Raw genomic sequence first — 17,981 nt, 5'->3', positions numbered from 1 at the left:
AATGTTCTCAAACTTTCAAAAGTTTCCCCTGGCGATGTTTTTGCGAGTGGCAGAACGGATACGCTTCTGCCCGGAAAAAACACGAGTGATGACGTCACGACTATTGTCGACAATTTTTTTTTGTCAACATTTGTCTATTAATTCTTGCACACCTAATTTGTACCCAAATGCATTTGTATTTCAGCCAATACTATTAGTATTGCTATTTATTTCCTACTTTACCTTTGCTTTCTTCCATTTTCCTTGATTGGGTATTTTAGCAATTTTTACATTCGCTTCACTATTTGTGGGCCGTTTCAGTTTTTATAGTCCGTGTTTACAGCTGCTAAAAGCTTGAAGTTGACACTGTCGATTTGCTATTTGCTGCTCTACCTGCCTTGAATTGCCCCACAGGGACACATTTTTTTAATTGAATTCAATTGAATTCAACTGTGTGTGCTGTAGATGTGCTTTGTACAGGTTCCTTGTGTCCTGGAAAACTTTAAAGAGAAGGCGCGCCTGAAACGGGTGACTAGCAACGCAGCTAATAGGAGTACTCTATTGCGCTCATAAAGCCCTCTAAAAAGATCCAAAAACCGCCAACAGTACCCCATTTACATCTCATGACCTGAATGTTAACAGAAAAACTATTTTAAGCAGCGCTGTGATCACAGATTGCCAACTAGCTTATGCTGCTATATCGACATATTGAGCCAGTGAGTTGCTGCATTGCTTTGGAGTTGGTAAAAGTTAATTCTAGATGATGAACCTTATAAATCATGCCTCTTACCTGGATAGTAGAAGGATGTGGACATAAACCAAGAAGTTGGTCAACTTTGACACCCAACTTAGACCCAGAGATGGCGAGAAACACATGAAAAGACGCTTAATTGCGGCATTTCGTTTCTCTTTAAACTGCGTGAGGATTATGATTAATTTTTTCCATCTAAACGGGAAGATATAACAATCCCATCAGTTGGCATCCCAGTGAGAGCAGACATTGTACAGTAAGTGATTGTTTTATTATGTTGGTAGTTTGTATATTTTCTTTAAAACTTAGCAATACTGCTACATGTGCTTCTTAGCACACAGCTTCTAACACGTGTAGCTTGTCCTTTTGATATTCAAGCTCAAATATATAAATATAAGTTTCTGGATCATCATTTGTCCCAGAGTAGTCTTTGTGGTCTCTGACAAAGTCTGCCATGATTAGTACTGTTATTGTTGTTGTTGAAGGTAAAAGCAAACGTTGTGATATGCCATGAAATTAATGTGCCGCTGTATGCTTAAAATGAGGCACATACATAAATATTACATGTTATTATGAATGTTATTAGATCACATATATACAGGTAAAAGCCAGTAAATTAGAATATTTGGAAAAACTTGATTTATTTCAGTAATTGCATTCAAAAGGTGTAACTTGTACATTATATGTATTCATTGCACACAGACTGATGCATTCAAATGTTTATTTCATTTAATTTTGATGATTTGAAGTGGCAACAAATGAAAATGCAAAATTCCGTGTGTCACAAAATTAGAATATTACTTAAGGCTAATACAAAAAAGGGATTTTTAGAAATGTTGGCCAACTGAAAAGTAGGAAAATGAAAAATATGAGCATGTACAATACTCAATACTTGGTTGGAGCTCCTTTTGCCTCAATTACTGCGTTAATGCGGCGTGGCATGGAGTCGATGAGTTTCTGGCACTGCTCAGGTGTTATGAGAGCCCAGGTTGCTCTGATAGTGGCCTTCAACTCTTCTGCGTTTTTGGGTCTGGCATTCTGCATCTTCCTTTTCACAATACCCCACAGATTTTCTATGGGGCTAAGGTCAGGGGAGTTGGCGGGCCAATTTAGAACAGAAATACCATGGTCTGTAAACCAGGCACGGGTAGATTTTGCGCTGTGTGCAGGCGCCAAGTCCTGTTGGAACTTGAAATCTCCATCTCCATAGAGCAGGTCAGCAGCAGGAAGCATGAAGTGCTCTAAAACTTGCTGGTAGACGGCTGCGTTGACCCTGGATCTCAGGAAACAGAGTGGACCGACACCAGCAGATGACATGGCACCCCAAACCATCACCCAACCATGCAAATTTTGCATTTCCTTTGGAAATCGAGGTCCCAGAGTCTGGAGGAAGACAGGAGAGGCACAGGATCCACGTTGCCTGAAGTCTAGTGTAAAGTTTCCACCATCAGTGATGGTTTGGGGTGCCATGTCATCTGCTGGTGTCGGTCCACTCTGTTTCCTGAGATCCAGGGTCAACGCAGCCGTCTACCAGCAAGTTTTAGAGCACTTCATGCTTCCTGCTGCTGACCTGCTCTATGGAGATGGAGATTTCAAGTTCCAACAGGACTTGGCGCCTGCACACAGCGCAAAATCTACCCGTGCCTGGTTTACGGACCATGGTATTTCTCTTCTAAATTGGCCCGCCAACTCCCCTGACCTTAGCCCCATAGAAAATCTGTGGGGTATTGTGAAAAGGAAGATGCAGAATGCCAGACCCAAAAACGCAGAAGAGTTGAAGGCCACTATCAGAGCAACCTGGGCTCTCATAACACCTGAGCAGTGCCAGAAACTCATCGACTCCATGCCACGCTGCATTAACGCAGTAATTGAGGCAAAAGGAGCTCCAACCAAGTATTGAGTATTGTACATGCTCATATTTTTCATTTTCATACTTTTCAGTTGGCCAACATTTCTAAAAATCCCTTTTTTGTATTAGCCTTAAGTAATATTCTAATTTTGTGACACACGGAATTTTGGATTTTCATTTGTTGCCACTTCAAATCATCAAAATTAAATGAAATAAACATTTGAATGCATCAGTCTGTGTGCAATGAATAAATATAATGTACAAGTTACACCTTTTGAATGCAATTACTGAAATAAATCAAGTTTTTCAAAATATTCTAATTTACTGGCTTTTACCTGTATACTCACAGCATGTATGTAAAACGAGCATGGAGGTTTTTTGTTTTTTTTATTAGCGCTTTATAGGCGGAATAGAACGACTACCATTGCCTCCATTGTAAGCTGAATTTTGCTAGCGTTTATTTGTGATTTATAATGCATAAAAGAAGAAAAACATATGTTTTCTTGTCTTACAAAAGGATTGTGAATGATGGACACAATTATACCCTTCGTTTGTGTCGAGTATTTTTGTAAACTGTGACATAGGGGGAAAATAACCATGACTCATTATCACCTCTTAAGGGGGACTGCACTTTTTATGGAAAAAATGCCTGTCGTCCACAATCATTATGAAAGACATGATGATGGATGGATGTTTTGAATAATTAATTTTAACTCGTAAATAAACGTCAATAAAAGTCCGCTTACAGCGCAGTCAATTAGAAGTCCTTTGTTAAGCCTAGGGATGTCCCGATCCAGGTTTTTACACTTCCGATCCGATACCGATGTTGTTTTTGCACTTCCGATCCGATACCGATACTGACCGATACTGGCCTATCCGAGCATGTATTAAAGTTTAAAGTTATTTAGCCTACTTAGTTGTCAGAATCATGTCGAAAAGGGTTTTAGTACTCTTGATAACAACTAGCCAGCTGAATTAGGGGAGTTTGAATAATACACAATGGTTGGGAACAAGAAACTGACCTGTTTATTCAAGGATAAACACACAAAAGACAAAATTATACATGACAAACAGAAATGGCATCATTGAACTAGGGCTGGGCGATATGGCCTTTTTTAAATATCGAGATATTTTAAGGCCATATATCGATACACGATATATATGTGGATATTTTGCCTTAGCCTTGAATGAACACTTGATGCATATAATCACAGCAGTATGATGATTCTATGTGTCTACATTAAAACATTCTTCTTCATACTGCATTAATATATGCTACTTTTAAACTTTCATGCAGAGAAGGAAATCCCAACTAAAAAAAATCACTATTTTTTTTCATACGGTGTTGATCTGGAAATGTTTGCCTCGGTATTTTGATGGTGTTGACGTGTGGCACCGAATGGAGATAAGCGTCACGACAGACGTTACAATATTTGAACAATGATGACGAAAACTGTTTTCTCTGTCGTGTCCGTGTGTCGAAAATTGTATTGCGCTTATTTTTTTATTTGATTTTGTGCGTAGCATAGATTTGCCGTGCGCAGAGGACGCTTGAGCAGTGAGCAATTGCACAGGCGCGCACCTTAGAGGGAAGGTTGCTCGCACGGCTGCGCTAGCATCACAGCTAACGTTAGCTATGCTGCTACGTCTCTGGTGGGAGAGGGCGTATACGTATGTGATGTATGACGTGACAGTATGTGACGTATGACGTGACAGTATGTGACGTATGACGTGACAGTATGTGACGTATGACGTGACGTGTGTAAGAAGGTGCGCTTGCTGTCTGTGAGAGGGAGACACAGAAAAGAGTGAGAAGAGCCTGTCGTGTAATGCCCGCAGCTAAAAGCAACTGTGTGAGAATCCACAGACCTGTGGATGTGATGAAGGTGTGCTGGAAAATGCGGAACGGAATTTAGGGAGCAGCAGAAAAGTGGAATGTATTATTTAAATCGGTGCGTTGGAAAACACGGACCAGAGTTTTTTTTTTAAACTGGATCTGGATCGGCATTTTCCCATGCCTTGCCGATACGCATTTTTTGGCAAATATCGGTGGCCGATCCGGTCCAAATATCGGATCGGGACATCCCTATTTAAGCCCCTAAAACCCAATAAAAAAACTCATTAAAAAAACACCAACAAAACTCCATTTACATTTCGTGACCTAAATATGAACAATTTTAGTGTTATTATTATTATAAGTGCTAACGCAGACAAACTATTTATAGCGGCACCGGGATTATTTCCGTGCGTGCCTATATTTACATCATCGAGTGGTCTGCCGTTTTCTCGCTTCCGTGTTCCTTGGAAGTTTATTGTCGATCATGAATCATGAATCTCTCCTGGACAGAAGAAGGCTGATGACGTATTCCAACAAGTTGTTGCACTTTGACATCCAATTTAGACCCAGGAATGGCGAGAACGACACAAAAAGACCCACACTTTTCTTCGCAAGGATTTTGAGTCATTCTTCATCTAAATGGGAATATACAGGTAAAAGCCAGTAAATTAGAATATTTTGAAAAACTTGATTTATTTCAGTAATTGCATTCAAAAGGTGTAACTTGTACATTATATTTATTAATTGCACACAGACTGATGCATTCAAATGTTTATTTCATTTAATTTTGATGATTTGAAGTGGCAACAAATGAAAATCCAAAATTCCGTGTGTCACAAAATTAGAATATTACGTAAGGCTAATACAAAAAAGGGATTTTTAGAAATGTTGGCCAACTGAAAAGTATGAAAATAAAAAATATGAGCATGTACAATACTCAATACTTGGTTGGAGCTCCTTTTGCCTCAATTACTGCGTTAATGCGGCGTGGCATGGAGTCGATGAGTTTCTGGCACTGCTCAGGTGTTATGAGAGCCCAGGTTGCTCTGATAGTGGCCTTCAACTCTTCTGCGTTTTTGGGTCTGGCATTCTGCATCTTCCTTTTCACAATACCCCACAGATTTTCTATGGGGCTAAGGTCAGGGGAGTTGGCGGGCCAATTTAGAACAGAAATACCATGGTCCGTAAACCAGGCACGGGTAGATTTTGCGCTGTGTGCAGGCGCCAAGTCCTGTTGGAACTTGAAATCTCCATCTCCATAGAGCAGGTCAGCAGCAGGAAGCATGAAGTGCTCTAAAACTTGCTGGTAGACGGCTGCGTTGACACTGGATCTCAGGAAACAGAGTGGACCGACACCAGCAGAAAAAAACCGCAGAAGAGTTGAAGGCCACTATCAGAGCAACCTGGGCTCTCATAACACCTGAGCAGTGCCAGAAACTCATCGACTCCATGCCACGCCGCATTAACGCAGTAATTGAGGCAAAAGGAGCTCCAACCAAGTATTGAGTATTGTACATGCTCATATTTTTCATTTTCATACTTTTCAGTTGGCCAACATTTCTAAAAATCCCTTTTTTGTATTAGCCTTAAGTAATATTCTAATTTTGTGACACACGGAATTTTGGATTTTCATTTGTTGCCACATCAAATCATCAAAATTAAATGAAATAAACATTTGAATGCATCAGTCTGTGTGCAATGAATACATATAATGTACAAGTTACACCTTTTGAATGCAATTACTGAAATAAATCAAGTTTTTCAAAATATTCTAATTTACTGGCTTTTACCTGTATGAACATTCTAGCAGTCGGCATCCTAATGACAGCAGACCTTGTATAGTAAGTGATATTTTATTATGTTTGTTGGCTCTCATAAAGTCTGCAGTGAGCTTTAATTAGTGATGAAGAAAAAGCGAATGCTTAAAATGATCAAAATACGTAAATATTAAATGTTATTAATAATGTTCCCCTTAGTACATTACATATATAGTTACAGTGTGTATATAAAACCTTAATGGAGGTGTTTGGATTTATTTTAAGGATTTTATAGGCAGAATAGAGCAGCTCTCATAGGCTTCATTGTAAGCTGACTTTTCATCACATTTATTTAATATTTAGAACGCATTAAAAAAAAATACGCCCGTCTTCATCCATCCATCCGTTTTCTACCGCTTGTCCCTCTCGTCATGTTTTTAATAATGCTTGTGAACGAAAGGCAAAATTCTCCCCCAAAAAGTGCACTTTCCCTTTAAAGAGCAAAGTGGCATGATCCAAGTCAACATGTGTTCCAACTAGAAATAGCGAAATAGACTACAAAGTCCACTTCATTTCTAAATGCTGCTTTTAAAGTGTTTTACGGTCTGATTAATATGGTGGCAAGGTTAAAAGGAGAGCGGGGGCCTCGGGGAAAGAACATGTGGAGAGTTGAGGATTTATGCTTTTCTCCTTGCTTCACATTGAGACACACACGCTGAGGCTGTTTACAACCGGAGGGCGGAGGCGCAGTGATAACAAGACTTTGTGCAGAGTTGACTTTAAGAGGAAAAACTTTAAATACGCATTCAAAAAGCGTATTCACACACACGCTTTTGCGAGTGCAACCCTCTGAGAGACATTAGGCAAACAACAGCTGCTCCAAAATGACAGTCCCCCTGTGTGCTCTCCTCTCAACGTGATACCCAGCTCATCACAAACGTTGGCCTCTTCCTGGGAGAAGATAAGCTGGTGATCCATCATAACTGTCAGCGCGGGCACGCGTGTGTGTGTGTGTGTGTGTGTGTGTGTGTGTGTGTGTGTGTGTGTGTGTGTGTGTGTGTGTGCGTGTTCTGGGTTCTGATATTCAGTTTTCAAACTGTCAAATTATAATTCCATACCTAATCTTAAGCATTTGCTTTAGTTACGCCTCAATTTACCTGCCAGGGTGTTTGTCATCTTTGCTTTGACTAACAAGAACTCTGATGTTTTAGTTTAGTTTTAGTATGGTTGTGAAGCGAAGTGAATTATATTTATATAGCGCTTTTCTCTAGTGACTCAAAGCACTTTTACATAGTGAAACCCAATATCTAAGTTACATTTAAACCAGTGTGGGTGGCACTGGGAGAAGGTGGGTAAAGTTTCTTGCCCAAGGACACAACGGCAGTGACTAGGATGGCAAAAGCGGGGATCGAACCTGGAACCCTCAAGTTGCTGGCACGGCCACTCTACCAACCGATGGAACCAATGGTTCATCCCAACCACTTTGCCCAGCAAACAAGGGAACTTTCATGTCGTTTTTAAATGTGAAGGCTACATCAACCCAAAAATCATTGTTAAAATGAGATATTTGTAAGAGACAAGGTGCTGGAAGAGCTGTGTCTGGAGGAAACATGGCTGCGTTTTGTAATGAAGTCACATGTGGAGCGACCACGTAGAACTGCTGTGATGTTCATGGTGTGTTCAGGGTCTCCATGTTGTTGAGGGTCTCCATGTTGCATGCCCACTACAAGATGGACTCTGTAACGCCTTCCAAAGTAATATATTTGATAACAGCATTAACCTGAGGGGGCTTCATTTGTCTTTGATCTTCAATGTTGTCCAATCTCTGATGTTCAATATTGTCCAATCATTGATGTTCAATATCGTCCAATCTGTTCCACATGTTTTTTCACCATGCTTTCTGTAACCAACCGGACAATGACAATAACAAAAAATATTGTTTTTCATGAACTGTGTACTTGTATTGTTTGTCTGGGTGGAGGTCCGGCTTTGGAAATAATGTGTACCCCTTTCAGACATTGCATTTAGTTCCCATTAAAACATTCACATGTTGCACAATGAGATGTAAGCAGGGGATCATGTGTACATTCCTGCAACTTCCTGTTTGTAAAAAATATATTTTTGTTAGTATTTATTTAATACACTAACGGCATTTCATGATTACTATTTATAGATTAAGATTCCTAATAAATGACACTAGAATAAGCACAGGTTTGATTGGTAAATCATAGTGTAACGACCTGGCATGACACTTTATGTGTGGTGTTGGAGTTGTCCGACTTTTTGTGTGGCTGTAAACGCATCACTGGCTAAGTGCCATATGTGCATGTGTTGGCGCAAGTGAGAAAGAGCGAGCGGCTGCTGTTGATATAACAAAGTTGCTTTTGGTCTGGTTTGTACTGCAGAAAATTACCAGTTTGCTAGATATCACTTTTTTACTAATGTTTTGGTGATGTGTTTATGGCCGACAATAAAGAGTTTTGCTCAGTAAAGTGATGGATGGAATTCATGTCCTCAAAGCGTCTCGACAGACGCTACAATATTTGAACAATGAAAACGAAAACTGTTTTCTCTGTCGTGTCCGTGTGTCGAAAAATGCTATGCGCTTATTTTTTTATTTGATTTTGTGCGTGGCATAGATTTGCCGTGCGCAGAGGACGCTTGAGCAGTGCGCACTTGCACAGGTGCGCACCTTAGAGGGAACGTTGGTCGTTACTAATGAAAGTAACCGCATTAATCTAAACCAGGGGCGTGCAAACTACGGCCCGCGGAATGAGTTTAATACGGAATCTGGACCCGCGGGGGGTTTCTAAAAATGTTTTAAATATCTAGCAATCGGTTTCCTGAAAATTTGCCAACGTATTGTGGAGAACGTGAGTAAATCTGGTCAATAACCATTAATTAGGGGCGGATTATAAATTAAAAAATGGAAATTATGCGATAAAAAGTCATAATTGTGAGATATAACGTCGAAACTAGAGTATAAATATGAGATTAAAAAATCGAAATATTGAGATGAGAAAATTGAATATGACATATGACATAATCCAAACAACCTTTCCTACTTGAAAAAAACATACAACCAACACAAAAAGTCAACACACATGGTCAACACATCACACAACCTGCACAAACGTCCAATTACTATAAAAAAATTTTCTAAATTAAACCCATTTAAATCCATTACAATGCATTACGGGAAAATGCAAAATCTCTGAAAACGTATCCATGTTTGGCGCATTTTAGCTGCTTGATATTTCCGATTGATTACAAAACTTTAAGGAGGTTGTCTTGTAGTAAACAAGGTAGGAATCAAACATTCACATACTCTTAATATCCGATTATATTACTATTTAATTATATATCCATCATATCAATATAGTATAGACACAAATGTATAGGCTATATATATAGTTACTTTACATGCTGTTGGCTTTCGGCCCTTGGCCAAAAAGTTTGGACACTCCTGATCTAAACACTGGTTCCAACAATCGTGCTTCGACACACGCGCATAATCCAGGTTTCAGAGACTAAACTACAATCCTAAAATTGAAATATAAAAAATGCGTACCTGGATATTGGCAAAGCGTACAAGGGTCAACAAACAAAATTGAGTATATTTTTGCAGATCTGTAGGGTGAACGCTAAGTGAACCACACCAAGAGCCTGATTTACCATGATCCAAATACCAGGCGCTAAACAGCATGTGCAAACAATAAATTGCAGGTAATTTTAGTGGGCGTGCTGCGTGTGATCTACTAAGCCTGCGTGTGCAAATTGAAAAGTGGTGCAGACCGTTTTGTTTACTTTTCGCCACAGAGACACTCCATCATTTACTGCACATTTATATTTTGCGCAATGTGTTCAACCAGCAGCACACATCTATAATCTGTAACACCTTTTCTGAATTGCAATGCAAGAAAATGCATAAATGAAAGACGTCTTTTCATATAGGAGATATATTATAACAATATGTCTCCTAAAAACAAACAAAATTAAAGCTGCAAGCAGCGTTGTTCGGGCCCGCGGATTTGGCAGGTGCTAGTCCTAAGTGTCCCAATACTTTTGTCTACTTTTAGTCTGAAGTGTCCCAAGACTTTTGTCTAGTGTACCTACCTTGTCTGCATTGTGTGGGCATGTTGGTTATTCCTGCTTTAGAGCAGCCATCTTAAAAAAACAGCACCGCAGCAGCATGAGTGCAGCGGGTCTTTGAAGGGTCATAAAATCAAAACCGGAGCACTTAATTAAAAAGCGCTTCTGTTGTTGTATTCACAAGGGTTCAATCTCTCTCCTGTGTTAAACGCGCTCAGAGGAGTTCGTTTTTGAAGGAAGGTGACTGGTTTTTACAAAGAATTTATTTTGAAGGGGGAATAGCAAACTTCCTGTTGATTTTTGCTGGGGGTAGTCAATTTATGAAATGTAGGTCTAAGTGAGACCTACGGAGAGGTTTTTGTTTCATGTCTCTCCGACCTTCCCAGTGGGAGTTACAAGCAGTTTTGTAATTTTTTTCTTCCGAGGAGCAGTTTTTTATCAGTTTTATTCAAAAATTGCTGTAGAGCGCAATTTTTGAATTTGGGGTTAGGTTTTTTTGTTAGATCACAGTTTTTGCCAGTCCTGATGTGTGTGTTCAGTTCGGTGAGTTTTGAAGCATGTTAAGGGGGTGAAATTACAGCGCAAAGAGGCAAAAGTGACTGTTTTTAGTACTTTTTTGTCTTGAAGGGGGAATTGCCAACTTCCTGTTGATTTTAGCCCGAAGACATACAATTATGAGAACTAGGTCTAAGTCAGACCTACATAGAGGTTTTTGTTTCATGTCTCTCCGACCTTCCTAGTGGGAGTTACAGGCAGTCTGTTTTTTTTTTTCCTAGGGGGCGCTAGAGCGCAATTTTGATTTTTGGGGTTCGCTTTTTTATCAAAAGACAATTTTCGCAGCTCCTGATGAGTGTGTCAAATTTGGTGAGTTTTGAAGCATGTTGAGTGGGTCAAATTAGTGTTCAAAGAGGCGGCGGAAGAATAATAATAATAAAGAATAATAAAACGTTACAATAACAATAGGTCCTTATGTCCCATTGCATAAGGACTCCCTGTGGGAGTCCTTATGCAATGGGCCATGGCGGGCCCTAAAAATGGAGAACATTTAAAATAAAACACCAACAGAAACTAAAACGCATCAATTGAAATTGTGTTAATCAGCCTCATAAAGGGGAACACTTTAATGGAATTTTGTCTTTCGTTCACAATCATTCTAACTTGTAAAAAGCATATCGTTCTCCATCCAGCTAAAGGGAGCAATTAATTCTACCTCTAAATCACTCTAAAAATGCATTTAAAAACCGTCCACAATACTTCATATCATAACCTGTATAATAACCAAGCTTTAGCAACATTGTTATTGTAAGAGCAAACACCGAGGAACTATTTTTCTAGCGTAGTAACACATCAGACTGCTTCGGTCTTAGCCATAAAAGCTAGTTATGGAAAGAGATAAACTAGCTTCTACGTCAGCACCCAAATCGCGTTTGAGTTTGTAATGCACAACACAATGCGATAAGACACTAATCTATAGTGACTGAAAAAGATGAACAATCATATTACAATATCTGTAGAAGTATTAGTTCATGTTTTGTTTGTACAAAGCTAGGCAGACAGCGTATGTACCGTAGTTGTAATAACACGCATGATGTGCTGCGTGTGTCAGGATCGATATTAAAGTGTGACTCACTCGATGGACAGTTGTCTGTTTGGTCCAGCTGGCCGGGGACGTTTTTTTCTGGTTTATTTGGGTAAGCACTCCATTTATGTCGAAATAGCTTGGCTTTAAATTCCACATTTACAGCTTTGTGTCACACCGACCTCACTTCTGTCGGCTCCAACGTCTCACTCTTCCTTCGTGCAGCAGTATATTCAGCTTCAAAAAGATAAGGTTGTGAATCCTCATTTGTCCAAAATTATCCATCTTCCTTGTCTATTACCAAGTTTGCCATGATTAGAAAACACACTCGTGTTTGATTTCGGAAGTAGGGGACACAGTTGTTGCCAAAAGTCAGACGTGCACTGCTACGGAAATGGAAATTAATGCGCCGAAGAAATCAGTCCTAGCAATGATTAAAATGACCAAAATTACATTTTGTTATGAACGTGTCTTTTACTACAATATATACAGGTAAAAGCCAGTAAATTAGAATATTTTGAAAAACTTGATTTATTTCAGTAATTGCATTCAAAAGGTGTAACTTGTACATTATATTTATTCATTGCACACAGACTGATGCATTCAAATGTTTATTTCATTTAATTTTGATGATTTGAAGTGGCAACAAATGAAAATCCAAAATTCCGTGTGTCACAAAATTAGAATATTACTTAAGGCTAATACAAAAAAGGGATTTTTAGAAATGTTGGCCAACTGAAAAGTATGAAAATGAAAAATATGAGCATGTACAATACTCAATACTTGGTTGGAGCTCCTTTTGCCTCAATTACTGCGTTAATGCGGCGTGGCATGGAGTCGATGAGTTTCTGGCACTGCTCAGGTGTTATGAGAGCCCAGGTTGCTCTGATAGTGGCCTTCAACTCTTCTGCGTTTTTGAGTCTGGCATTCTGCATCTTCCTTTTCACAATACCCCACAGATTTTCTATGGGGCTAAGGTCAGGGGAGTTGGCGGGCCAATTTAGAAGAGAAATACCATGGTCCGTAAACCAGGCACGGGTAGATTTTGCGCTGTGTGCAGGCGCCAAGTCCTGTTGGAACTTGAAATCTCCATCTCCATAGAGCAGGTCAGCAGCAGGAAGCATGAAGTGCTCTAAAACTTGCTGGTAGACGGCTGCGTTGACCCTGGATCTCAGGAAACAGAGTGGACCGACACCAGCAGATGACATGGCACCCCAAACCATCACTGATGGTGGAAACTTTACACTAGACTTCAGGCAACGTGGATCCTGTGCCTCTCCTGTCTTCCTCCAGACTCTGGGACCTCGATTTCCAAAGGAAATGCAAACCAAACCAACCCAAACCATCAGTGATGGTTTGGGGTGCCATGTCATCTGCTGGTGTCGGTCCACTCTGTTTCCTGAGATCCAGGGTCAACGCAGCCGTCTACCAGCAAGTTTTAGAGCACTTCATGCTTCCTGCTGCTGACCTGCTCTATGGAGATGGAGATTTCAAGTTCCAACAGGACTTGGCGCCTGCACACAGCGCAAAATCTACCCGTGCCTGGTTTACGGACCATGGTATTTCTGTTCTAAATTGGCCCGCCAACTCCCCTGACCTTAGCCCCATAGAAAATCTGTGGGGTATTGTGAAAAGGAAGATGCAGAATGCCAGACCCAAAAACGCAGAAGAGTTGAAGGCCACTATCAGAGCAACCTGGGCTCTCATAACACCTGAGCAGTGCCAGAAACTCATCGACTCCATGCCACGCCGCATTAACGCAGTAATTGAGGCAAAAGGAGCTCCAACCAAGTATTGAGTATTGTACATGCTCATATTTTTCATTTCATACTTTTCAGTTGGCCAACATTTCTAAAAATCCCTTTTTTGTATTAGCCTTAAGTAATACTCTAATTTTGTGACACACGGAATTTTGGATTTTCATTTGTTGCCACTTCAAATCATCAAAATTAAATGAAATAAACATTTGAATGCATCAGTCTGTGTGCAATGAATAAATATAATGTACAAGTTACACCTTTTGAATGCAATTACTGAAATAAATCAAGTTTTTCAAAATATTCTAATTTACTGGCTTTTACCTGTATAGACTAGTGTGTATATAAAACGTTGGAGGGTTTTGAAGTTGTTTAGAGGGCATTGAAGGCTACAACGATGACAATGTTTTTTATCATCTTTAAAATCCGAAAAAAAAATAAAAATGTGTGTTCTTGTCTCTCATAAACATTGTGGAAGATAGTCATAATTCCAAAAAAAGGGCAATCCCCTTTAAGTCACCCAGGAAAAGAAGGTATGAAATTATAAAAGGAAATTTCTGAATAGACGATATGTTTAGTATTTTTTTTTTTTTACCCCTGACACACACACGCACACGCACACGCACACGCACGCACACGCACACACACACACACACACACACACACACACACACACACACACACACACGTAAGACGGAGGATTCTCTGTCCATCGTCTGTCTTTGCAGTGTGTGCACTCCTTCTCACAGCTGTTTGCATAAAAGTGCCAGCTGACATGTACTTATCAGACCTGCTAAATAAAACGCAAAATAGTGCTCGCAAAAAGATGATTAATGTTGATAAATGACATTGCGCGTGCAGTATAATGTATTCATATAATATATATCTTCTCCCCCCAGTATTGTGGGCGTTTTGATGGTCAGCATGTTGTAAAGCTCTATGGAGATGATGATTGCATTTTCCAGCATGATCTGGCACCTGCCCACAGTGCCAAAACCACCAGTAACTGGTGTACTGACCATGGCATTACTGTCCTCGATTGGCCTGCCAACTCCCCTGACCTGAACCCCATAGAGAATTTGTGGGGTATTGTGAAGAAGAAGCTGAAAGACACTAGACCCAATAATGCAAATGAGTTGAAGGCCGCTATTGAAGCATCATGGGCATCCATAACACCTCAGCAATGCCACAGGCTGATTGCCTCCATGCCACGCCGCATTGATGCAGTAATCCATGCAAAAGGATTCCCAACCAAGTACTGGGTGCATTAATTGACCATTTTAAATGTTTGATTTTGTTTTGCTGTTATAAATCTTTTTTTTTTTTTACTTGGTCTGAGGAAATATTCTCATTTTTTGAGATAGGATTTTTGAGTTTTCTTAAGCTGTATGCCATAATCAGCAATATTAAAATAATAAAAGGCTTGCAATATTTTAGTTGATGTGTAATGAATCCAGAATGTATGACATTTTTGTTTTTTTTAATTGCATTACAGAAAATAAAGAACTTTATCACAATATTCTAATTTTCTGAGACAGTCCTGTACAATCTGATCATTAATGAAGACAGAGACGCTAAATGGATTGCGCTCCTTATTCTGCTCCACTTTCAACAAGTTTAGTGGATCAGCTTGTGTGTTAAATATCAAGTTTGCATGTGTTTTATTTAGTACACGCAACCCTTTGGTAGATCAGGCCCCAAGTGTACAGTATTTTGGGTCCTGACACGAGTACCATACCACAAGAAATTTCAGCAGTAGAACTTGATTTCGTAATTGGCAAAAGCAGAATAAAAACTAAAAAAACATTTTCAAAGTTTGTAATACATAAATGCCTCAATGCACTCACCTCATAGACATTGAACTGGCTCTGCCCTCTGGATAATTCTCTGTAGCTGGTGCTGAACTCTCCAATAAAGTCGTGACTGCAAGTACCAGTAACATGATTAAATATAAAGCTCATCCAAACAAACCCTAAACATAATTCAAAAGAGATACAAACATACAAGGTCTTCTGTCGATGACCAGTTTTACAACACTTATTTTTATTCATAAAGCATTGTCATGACTTTGTCGAGCACTCACTCTTCTATTGAACTTCTAAAATGTCACTGCGCTCCCTTGAAAAGCGGTGCTGAAGTTTAAATACTAAAAAGGAATAACTCTGTTAATCTGCAGCATGACAAATGTCACTGAAAGGGAAGGGCCTCCTTTATGTCTGTCAGCCAGACTCATCATTAGGCTTTCAATTTTTTGACAACTCTGCAAGCTTTTTTCAGACAAACTGACAACATAGCATCAGCTTCATTATGGGGGAATTGGCTTTGAAACTTAAAGTGCTGTTACTACCAGAGTAGTTCAGGTTTATTTGAAACATGCTTAACATAGTTACATGCGTACTGGAATCCTACATCTTCTCGCAGTCACTAATAGTTTGCACACGTCCTGTGTTTAACATGTACCAGGTTACTATTGACACCCATATTGTTTTGTTCTAAAGCTGTCTAAAATGATAAAAGGTGACTAGAATTGAAGTTTAACCATTTATTCTACAAATCAGGTCCAAATAATAGCGATAGCAGCGCTGGAGAGAGAGAACCGAGCTATCTAAAGGTTGGAGTTTGTCTGGGTGGAGGTCCGGCTTTGGAAATAATGTGTACCCCTTTCAGACATTGCATTTAGTTCCCATTAAAACATTCACATGTTGCACAATGAGATGTAAGCAGGGGATCATGTGTACATTCCTGCAACTTCCTGTTTGTAAAAAATATATTTTTGTTAGTATTTATTTAATACACTAATGGCATTTCATGATTACTATTTATAAATTAAGATTCTTAATAAATGACACTAGAATAAGCACAGGTTTGATTTGTAAATCATAGTGTAACGACCTGGCCTGACACTTTATGTGTGGTGTTGGAGTTGTCCGACTTTTTGTGTGGCTGTAAACGCATCACTGGCTAAGTGCCATATGTGCATGTGTTGGCGCAAGTGAGAAAGAGCGAGCGGCTGCTGTTGATATAACAAAGTTGCTTTTGGTCTGGTTTGTACTGCAGAAAATGACCAGTTTGCTAGATATCATTTTTTTACTAATGTTTTGGTGATGTGTTTATGGCCGACAATAAAGAGTTTTGCTCAGAAAAATGATGGATGGAATTCATGTCCTCAAAGCGTCTCGACAGACGTTACAATATTTGAACAAAGAAAACGAAAACTGTTTTCTCTGTCGTGTCCGTGTGTCGAAAATTGTTATGCGCTTATTTTTTTATTTGATTTTGTACGTGGCATAGATTTGCCGTGCGCAGAGGACGCTTGAGCAGTGCGCAATTGCACAGGTGCGCACCTTAGAGGGAACGTTGGTCGTTACTAATGAAAGTAACTGCATTTATCTAAACAAGGGGCGTGCAAACTACGGCCCGCGGACCATGAGTTTAATACGGAATCTGGACCCGCGGGGGGTTTCTAAAAATGTTTTAAATATCTAGCAATCGGTTTCCTGAAAATTTGCCAACGTATTGTGGAGAACGTGAGTAAATCTGGTCAATAACCATTAATTATGATTTTGAAGTGAATATAGCACAGCATTTACATATGACATAATCCAAACAACCTTTCCTACTTGAAAAAAACATACAACCAACACAAAAAGTCAACACACATGGTCAACAAATAACACAACCTGCACAAACATCCAATTACTATAAAATTTTTTCTAAATTAAACCCATTTAAATCCATTACAATGCATTACGGGAAAATGCAAAATCTCTGAAAACGTATCCATGTTTGGCGCATTTTAGCTGCTTGATATTTCCGATTGATTACAAAACTTTAAGGAGGTTGTCTTGTAGTAAACAAGGTAGGAATCAAACATTCACATACTCTTAATATCCGATTATATTACTATTTATTTTATTTATTTATATTAGGTTTATTTGAAACATGCTTAACATAGTTACATGTGTACTGGAATCCTACATCTTCTCGCAGTCACTAATAGTTTGCACACGTCCTGTGTTTAACATGTACCAGGTTACTATTGACACCCATATTTTTTTGTTCTAAAGCTGTCTAAAATGATAAAAGGTGACTAGAATTGAAGTTTAACCATTTATTCTACAAATCAGGTCCAAATAATAGCGATAGCAGCGCTGGAGAGAGAGAACCGAGCTATCTAAAGGTTGGAGTTTGTCTGGGTGGAGGTCCGGCTTTGGAAATAATGTGTACCCCTTTCAGACATTGCATTTAGTTCCCATTAAAACATTCACATGTTGCACAATGAGATGTAAGCAGGGGATCATGTGTACATTCCTGCAACTTCCTGTTTGTAAAAAATATATTTTTGTTAGTATTTATTTAATACACTAATGGCATTTCATG

The 17,981-nt window shown here is 39.3% G+C and overlaps 1 protein-coding gene across 2 annotated transcripts in view; it reads right to left on the bottom strand.

Moving 5' to 3' along the window:
- The window catches only part of LOC133606153 (copine-8), a 255,190-nt gene that overhangs the window by 78,435 nt on the left and 158,774 nt on the right, over positions 1-17,981 (bottom strand). For both annotated transcript variants that reach the window (XM_061959774.1, XM_061959775.1), the window contains exon 11: positions 15,449-15,524. In XM_061959774.1, the coding sequence (XP_061815758.1) occupies positions 15,449-15,524 (76 nt within the window). The remainder of the gene's footprint in view (positions 1-15,448; positions 15,525-17,981) is intronic.

The sequence above is a fragment of the Nerophis lumbriciformis genome, linkage group LG05, assembly GCF_033978685.3.
Source record: "Nerophis lumbriciformis linkage group LG05, RoL_Nlum_v2.1, whole genome shotgun sequence".
In the NCBI taxonomy this organism is placed as follows: Eukaryota; Metazoa; Chordata; class Actinopteri; order Syngnathiformes; family Syngnathidae; genus Nerophis; species Nerophis lumbriciformis.
This window is presented reverse-complemented; position numbering and strand designations above follow the sequence as displayed.